The 9140-nt window shown below is 52.4% G+C and overlaps 1 protein-coding gene across 1 annotated transcript; it reads left to right on the top strand.

Moving 5' to 3' along the window:
• Window positions 1-2686: 2686 nt before the first annotated feature.
• Window positions 2687-6843, top strand: LOC112897577 (putative multidrug resistance protein). The gene is made up of 6 exons (XM_025965915.1): window positions 2687-2917; window positions 3030-3084; window positions 3161-3797; window positions 3874-4414; window positions 4508-5383; window positions 5473-6843. The coding sequence occupies exons 1-6, from the start codon at window positions 2687-2689 to the stop codon at window positions 6841-6843; spliced, it is 3711 nt and encodes a 1236-aa protein (XP_025821700.1).
• Window positions 6844-9140: the final 2297 nt, after the last annotated feature.

The raw sequence follows: 9140 nt of genomic DNA on the forward strand, positions 1-9140 counted from the left end.
CACATAAAGGAAGGCAAGCTAAAATCTAGTAGTAGTATTTCAAGCATATACTTTTGTGGTAGTGAATATCACTGGTTTCATTTCTCACGACCTTAATGAAGTTATAAATTAAGTAAACTACATCGAATAGATAGACTGGTTGATCTATTGAATTTTGTTATCAATATGGTAATGGTATAGAGATGTAACTTGTTAAGGAATAGTTTGCTTCATTACTAACTGAAGATAAATATATGTATATATGCGTACAATTTCCTGTCCACCACACCTACTTTTAATACAAATTCTCAAGAAACTCGATACAAAATCGCCCGAATCCCAAATATCCTTCTTTCAATAAGTTTATACCTTTCTCCAGAGGCAGTAGGTGGCGCCAACTGCTAACACCATGTCGAGACAGGAGACCATCCTGGTGGACGGATCGAGAACTTCTAAAAGGAAGAAGATGCAACAGCGGATCATATGGACAGCGCTAGCAGCCACGGCTTTTGTGCACGCGAGTCCTATATGGAAGTGCGTAACCAGGCCCTTGCATTGCTGGATCCCTTTGTCTAGCTACAAATATAAAAAAGTCGAGCACAAGATAATTATGAAGATGGAATGCACTTTTAGATGGACATGGGATGTTTTGGGAGAAAGAAGAAAGGCAGCTATCCTCATCGATCATCAACACAATCAGAGGGTCTTGATAATCTTCATGATCGTGAGTTGTTACAAATACAAGTCCAGCCGTCCAGGCATCCTGATTTTCAATGCTACTGCTTTTGGTGGTACGTGACTAAAAGAGGAAGATTTTTTTTATAGATGCATAACAAATTTGACCATACTTGTTAGGAAAATAGGCATTTTTGATACATTTTAATTCCAAAATTACACGTACAATTTATGAATAATTTTATAACTATGATGAAGACATGTGCATTGGTTTAAATTTAACATAAATTTAATTAAATAAAGGAGTATCAGACTATATCCCGAGGTGGATCCCGTGCCGGAGGCACCGAATGCACCGTTACCAGCTGGAGCAGATATGCTCGACTGGCCTGCTTGAAGTAGTCGAACGAACTCGATGCAGTGCAGATTTCGAGTTGTTTGAAGTAGTCGATCGAAGAGCTGAGTGGTCGTCGAGTTGAGAAAGTAGTCACACAGTTGTTGAAGCAGTCGTACGAGTTGTTTGAAGTAGTCAATTGTTCTTTAGAAAGTAGTTAATCAAACTACGGAAAGTAGTCAATCGAGGCACTGAGTGATTGTATTGTTGAGGAAGTAGTCATACGAGTTGTTGAAGTACATGCGGCAAAGTCGACGGACGGAGTCGGCGCAGAGACTGATGGTGAACAGTATGCCAGTAAACACGTCACGGTTCTGGCGAGCGGTCGCGTGAAGACACTCCCCAAAAATCTGATTGCCCCGCTATTCCGTGCAGGACCTTCAGTGGGCAATGGTTCCAGAGGCACCTGCTCTCCCCAGAGATGTGCGCGCAACACCGGCGATGGGAACGCAGTAAAGCAGCAGAGGGAGGAAGAGAGTTGTGTTCGCACATTTGAAAGAGGAGAAGACACCGGGTAATATACATGAGAGTCTGGGGACGAGATGATGCACTTGAACGTCATCAACGCCATCAAACAGAGTAATAGCAATTAACTCGCGCAGAATCAATCACAAGAATGAATCGTTGTGAATGAATCATGGTATCCATTGTTGTGAATGAATCACGGTATCCATTACTTGGTTCAAAACATCCGCCCCACACCACAGCACTTCACGGTTGTTACGGAATTACACAATAACTCCCTAACATTTAATGGTAGACTTTTAATTTTTTTAATTGCAAATATTGGGCCAAAGACTCATATATTCCAACAATACCATGGTCATATGCATAAGAATCGAATAAAAAGTAGAATTATATTTTGAATTAGAGAGGAAACGAGATATAACTATGTATCGTGAACCAGTTGGTTAAGTTTCTTATGATGGAAATAAAATATATCCACTTAGGTTAGAGTCTTTGACTCAGCATAGATTATCGTATTTACGGTTCATTATCCTTTCAAGAATAGGTAAGACGGCCATGGTAACTTCATCGATTGGATTATATTTCGAAAGAAAAAAGATACAATTATGTATTTTTCAAATCGGGAAATAATTTGCACAGGCCATCTTGAAAAAGTTCGTTTGAACCACGGAAGTAGTTGAGATGCAATCATGCAAGTCATTGTAACAAAAAGTGGAATATAAATTCTAAGCATTTGAATCGTCCAAAATTAACGTGAAAACGGATCCTAATATATATTGGGGCCCTGAATATACGAAGCTGCATATGTCGCCGTAGCATGTCCAATCTGAGAAGAGGTATGCCGTTCGTGCCTCAGCATAGCAAAAGAAGAGGTATGCCGTTACACGATTCACGCATGTTTGCCTTGAGAGAGCAACGGATCGCAGACTTGCGTGTTCGTGCCGGCACCAGCTGGGGCATCACAGGTTCCCCGTGAACCCACATTCCCATCGTCGTCGGTCTATATATACGTTGCCTCGTCAGTGATCGTGGGTGTCAAACGGCCGGTACGTTCCGCCTGAATCCGCGGCGAGCCTGCTATACCGGCACGTCCTCGATCGATCTGGTCGTCGACGACGACCGTGTGTCGAGCTAGCTAGCTAGCTAGCCCGCCACCGCGCCGCCATCGCCATGCACGCCGGCCGCGCGAAGAAGGCCGCCGGCGCGGCGGCGCTCGCGCTGGGGTCGTCGGTGTTCACGCACGCGGACGCGGTGGACGTGGCGCTGATGGCGCTGGGCCTGGTCGGCGCGGTCGGCGACGGCATGGCCACGCCCCTGCGGCTCCTCATCGCCAGCCGCATCGCCAACGACCTCGGCAGCGGCCCCGACCACCTCGACCAGTTCACCTCCAGGATCAACGCGGTAATGCGTCGTGTGCACACGTATACTAACTAATCCATCCCCATCTGCCAATTCCAAATTAAAACGCCTTCTTCACTGACGACACGATGTGTGTTCATCTCCATCCTCCCAGAACGTGATCAAAATTGTCTTCATAGCGTGCGCCGCCTGGGTCATGGCGTTCCTCGGTGAGCACAGCTAACCTTACCCCTAGTTCTCAGTTCATCTGTTGCCTCAAAAAGTGTCTGACACTCGCGCGTGCAGAGGGGTACTGCTGGGCGCGCACGGCGGAGCGGCAGGCGTCGCGGATGCGGGCGCGGTACCTGCAGGCGGTGCTCCGGCAGGACGTGGAGTACTTCGACCTCCGGGCCGGCTCCACGTCGGAGGTGGTCACCAGCGTCTCCAACGACAGCCTCGTCGTGCAGGACGCGCTGGCCGAGAAGGTGCCCAGCTTCGTGATGTACGTCTCCACGTTCGCCGGCAGCTACGTCGTCGGGTTCGCGCTGCTGTGGCGGCTCACGCTAGTGACGCTGCCGTCCGCGCTCCTCCTCATCGTCCCGGGCGTCGCGTACGGGCGCGCCCTTACGGACCTCGCGCGCCGGATCAGGGAACAGTACGCGCGCCCGGGCGCCGTCGCCGAGCAGGCCGTGTCCTCGGTGCGCACCGTGTACTCGTTCGTGGCCGAGAGGGCCACCATGGCGCGGTTCTCCGCCGCGCTCGAGGAGTCGGCGCGGCTCGGGCTCAGGCAGGGGCTCGCCAAGGGCGTCGCTGTCGGCAGCAACGGCATCGCCTTCGCCATCTACGCCTTCAACATCTGGTACGGCAGCCGCCTCGTCATGTACCACGGCTACCCGGGCGGCACCGTCTTCGTCGTCTCCTCCCTCATCGTCATCGGAGGCGTGTACGTATATAACAGTATATATGTAGCAACAAGACTACAACGCCATGCTTCCTTCACCATAATCAAGCTATGGCAGGTCACTGGGGTCGGCGCTGTCGAACGTCAAGTACTTCTCGGAGGCGACCGCGGCGGCGGAAAGGACCCTTGAGATGATACGGCGGGTGCCCAAGATTGATTCCGAGAGTGCCGCCGGCGAGGAGCTGGCCAACGTCGCCGGCGAGGTGGAGTTCAAGCACGTCGATTTCTGCTACCCGTCGCGGCCGGGGAGCCCCGTCCTGGCCAACTTCAGCCTGCGGGTGCCGGCCGGGCACACGGTGGCGCTCGTCGGCCAGAGCGGGTCCGGAAAATCGACGGCGATCGCGCTGCTGGAGCGGTTCTACGACCCGTCGGCCGGGGAGGTGGCGCTGGACGGCGTGGACATCCGGCGGCTGCGTCTCAAGTGGCTGCGCGCGCAGATGGGGCTGGTCAGCCAGGAGCCCGCCATGTTTGCGATGTCAGTGCGGGAGAATATACTTTTCGGCAAGGAGGATGCGACCGGGGAGGAGGTCATCGCCGCAGCAAAGGCGGCCAACGCCCACAGCTTCATCTCGCAGCTGCCGCAGGGCTACGAAACGCAGGTAACTTACCATACATGTCACATGTTGATCAGTTGATGTTGTCCTAATCGCTCCGATATCGATGCTAACCACCATGTCAAAAATGAAAAACAGGTGGGTGAGCGCGGTGCGCAGATGTCTGGAGGGCAGAAGCAACGGATCGCCATTGCTAGGGCTATTCTGAGGTCACCCAAGATCTTGCTCCTTGACGAAGCCACAAGCGCACTGGACACCGAGTCCGAGTCCATCGTGCAGGAGGCGCTTGACGTGGCCTCCAAGGGCCGGACCACCATCGTCGTTGCGCATCGCCTCTCCACCATCCGGAACGCTGACAGCATAGCCGTCATGCAGTCTGGTGCAGTCCATGAGCTAGGCTCTCACAGTGAGCTTATTGCCAAGAATGGCATGTACTCATCTCTTGTCCGTCTTCAGCAGACCAGAGATTCTAGCGAGGGCGGCGGAATTTGTCGCGCATCTCCTAGTGCAGGGCAATGCGGCAGCAACACAAGCAAGATGCTCTCTTCAGCTAGCAGGTCAGATTGGACACTGTCCAAGGGTGATGCAAGAGATGGCGACGGCACTGAGAAGCCAAAGGCTCCGGTGCCATCCCTAGGAAGGATGCTTCTCCTTAACGCGCCAGAGTGGAAGCATGCATTGGTGGGAAGCTTAAGCGCAATCCTGTCTGGAGGCATCCAGCCTATTTATGCGTACGGCATGGGGAGCACGTTCTCCATTTACTACTCGAAAGATCATGAAGAGATCAAGGGCAAAACAAGGTTGTATGCTCTCATTTTTCTCGCTCTTGTGGTGATCTCATTCTTGCTCAACATTGGGCAGCATTATAGCTTCAGTGCCATGGGTGAGTACCTGACCATGAGGATCAGGGAACGGATGCTTGGAAAGATCCTCACTTTTGAGATTGGATGGTTTGACCAAGACGACAACTCCAGCGGTGTTATATGCTCGCAGCTTGCCAAGGACGCCAACATTGTAAGTACAAATAGAAACACTGTGCATCTTACGATTATACTTGGAAAAGGATCATACCTGCTCATACATGTTAGTGTTTGGTGTTGTAGGTAAGGTCACTCGTGGGCGACCGAATAGCCTTGGTGGTCCAGACAGTGTCCATGGTGTTCATTGCTTTCACCGTGGGTCTCGTCATCTCCTGGCGTCTGGCCCTGGTCATGATAGCAATGCAGCCGTTCATCATCGCTTGCTCCTACGCTCGCCGTGTCTTTCTGAAGAGCATGTCCATGAAATCAATACAGGCGCAGGCCGAAACCAGCAAGATAGCTGCCGATGCTGTCTCGAACCTCCGCACCATCACCGCCTTCTCATCCCAAGACCGCATCCTGCGCCTCTTCGCCCGAGCCCAGGATGGGCCGTACAGGGAAAGCATCCGGCAGTCGTGGTTCACAGGCTTCGGGCTCGGCACCTCCGTGAGCCTCACGATCTTCTCGTGGGCCCTCAACTACTGGTACTGCGGCATGCTCATGGCGGAGCGGCTCATCACCGTCGAGGCGGCCTTCCAAACCACTATGATTCTAGTTACCACAGGGCGTGTGATAGCGGATGCGTGCAGCATGACGACGGATATCGCCAAGGGCGCCGATGCGGTCTCCTCGGTGTTTGCTATTCTTGACCGCCAGACGAAGATCGACCCGGACAATCCTAAAGGTCACAAGCCGGAGAAGATCACAGGAGATGTGGAAATTATAGACGTCGATTTCGCGTACCCGTCAAGGCTAGATGTCACCATCTTCAAAGGATTCTCCTTGAGCATAGTGGCAGGCAAGTCAACAGCCCTCGTAGGGCAAAGCGGCTCCGGCAAGTCGACCATCATCGGGCTCATAGAGCGGTTCTACGATCCACTCAAGGGAGTGGTGAACATAGATGGTAGAGACATCAGAGCGTACAATCTCCAGGCCCTGCGCCGGCACATCGGGCTCGTCAGCCAGGAGCCGACGCTGTTCGCCGGCACCATCAAGGAGAACATAATGCTGGAGGCGGAGGCGGCGAGCGAGGCCGAGGTCGAGGACGCGGCGAGGTCTGCCAACGCGCACGACTTCATCAGCACCCTCAAGGATGGGTATGACACGTGGTGTGGAGATCGGGGCGTCCAGCTATCGGGAGGTCAGAAGCAGCGCATCGCGATCGCCCGCGCCATCCTCAAGAACCCGGCTGTGCTGCTGCTGGACGAGGCGACGAGCGCGCTGGACGGCGCGTCCGAGAAGGCGGTGCAGGAGGCGCTGGAGAGGGTGATGGTCGGCCGGACGAGCGTGGTGGTGGCGCACAGGCTCAGCACCGTCCAGAGCTGTGATACGATCGCCGTGCTTGAGAGAGGAGTCGTCGTGGAGAAGGGCACGCATGCGTCCCTGATGGCCAATGGCCGCTCCGGGGCGTACTTTGGGTTGGTCAGTTTGCAGCAGGGAGGCAAGCAGCACTGAGATTTCTTCTGTCACTGGAAAGCAGCACTTCGAGAATTTGGAGGCCATTCAGGTAAGGCCACCATTTGGATTTCACCTGCAGGCAGGAACTCTGAATGCGGAGCCGCGGCTCATAAAACTTCCATGGTGTCACTGGCTCAGTTAGACTTCAGTACTTATCCCCCTGTAGATGATTTTATAGCCACTGGACTCGCAACTTCCTGCGATTCCATCAAGAGTCAGTTTATAGCTGTAACTTTCTGTTGATATTCATGCTCATATGATCATGCAGTGATAACTGTTATTTACCTCCATGGGCGAATAGAGAGGGGAAAAAACTGAGTTGCTTGGTGTTGCTTTCTTAACTTCATATGTCAAGACGACTGTTGAGTGCGTAGCGGAAATGGGCCCAGCCCGCTATATCCACAAGCCGGCACCCTACCATGTCCAGATCCACCGAAGCCCAACCAACCAAGGTCTCGAACATAACTCAATCCAAAAGCGGAAATAGGCCCAGCCCGCTATATCCACAAGCCGGCACCCTACCATGTCTACATCCACCGAAGTCCAACAACCAAGGTCTCGAACCTAACTCAATCCAAAAGACTAGCCTGATGGGTCAGGGCTGCCCCACCTTATATTTGTGCTCCCCCATTGTCAATTTCCGATGTGGGATTAAATCTAACAATCTCCCCTGCCAACCCATGTGATCTCATGGCAGGATGTTCTCTAGGCCCCGAGTCCAACTCTCCAGCCATACACAACCCGTGTGACCTTCACAAGCAACCCGAGTCCAACTCTCCAGCCATACACAACCCGTGTGACCTTCCGAAGATGTTCACGGGCTCCCCCGTCATCATGTGACCCTGGACATATTTCAGATTTCTCAACCTTCGGCTGTAACACCACTTGTTGAGTGCGCAGCGAAAACCGGCCCGGCCCGCTATACCCACGAGTTAGCGTCCTACCAGGCCCAGTCCACCGGAGCCCAACCAACCAAGATATCGGGTCTAACTCAACCAAAAGACTAGCCTGGTGGGTGAGAGCTACCCCACCTTATATGTTGTGCTCCCACATCATTAACTTTTAATGTGGGACTAAATCTAACCGTGACCTCTACCTGATACTTAGATGCTCGGCAAATTCAATCTATGGAAACGAGAAGGAGAAAGGCCTTGGGGTCGTTCAACAAAATTTGCTTAGGCCATATAGCCTCTGCAGCTCTAAGCTTCAGTGGCGAACCGGCGATCTCTTCCTCATCCTCCACACCATCGGCGATGAGAAGAGTGAGGCCCCACTCACTCGGTCAGCCACCTGCTTTGCTTGTGCATGCTGCTGGCTTGTACTACTAGGTAGTGTTGGGAACTGGGTCGGGCCGGGCCACCCATCGAGTGAAACGCTCCGGTCTAAACAACCGGAGCTAAACATGTATTTAAACACCAGAAAACAGTCTCTGGTGAAAATACATTACACAAGTGGTGCCACAGTCATACATAGCTTTATTTATTACGTTCGATTACAATAATGATATAAACTAGGAATACAATAGTAGCGGTGATAAACACAAGGGCAAACTCTTCATCTGACATGGAGGCTTCTACTGCAACGGCACCGCTCCAGACTTGGGTATAGGGCACGAACTACTCACCTTCCTCAGGCACGAAATCAGGATCCTCTGTAATAAGTCATAGACGGGTGAGTACAAAAGTACTCAGCAAGTTCCACCTCACCCTACGGGAGGGGAATGACATGCACGACGCACATTAAGCACAATGCATTAGTAATGCAACTTATGGTATGCAACTCTTCCCGACACAACCCACAGTAGGTAGCTCACTAGTTGTCAGGACCACACCGTAGCCTGTCCATTCCGTGGACATGGACCATTCGAATGGATTCTACACTCTGCAGAAGTCGTACACTGTACCCACAAGCTCGACTGCCCGAACGGACAACCGACATAGCCGACACCCAGCCGTGGTCACGCCCCAGCCCGGCCGCACAAACCCTTGGGCCCTGACCCCAATGGTCTATACCCATGAACCATCCCTGCGACCGTCAGGCTAACCAGTGGGATTATGCTAAGTCCGGCCCATAACGGAACCTGTGGTCATACTAAAGTAAGCTAGGTGAGATGTCAAAACAATTCGGTCCTTATGGTTCACCAGGGCAGCAACCATCCCTCAACATGTCAACTCGAGCCTACCTCCACGATAGCACTCACCTGCCAGTCTACCACCACGATAGCGCTGGCTCCAGCATACCCACCTGCCCTAGCCTCAGCCAAATCCCTTCATATCCTAGTCTCAACTCTGGAT

Source organism: Panicum hallii, chromosome 1 (assembly GCF_002211085.1).
Source record: "Panicum hallii strain FIL2 chromosome 1, PHallii_v3.1, whole genome shotgun sequence".
Classification (NCBI taxonomy): domain Eukaryota; kingdom Viridiplantae; phylum Streptophyta; class Magnoliopsida; order Poales; family Poaceae; genus Panicum; species Panicum hallii.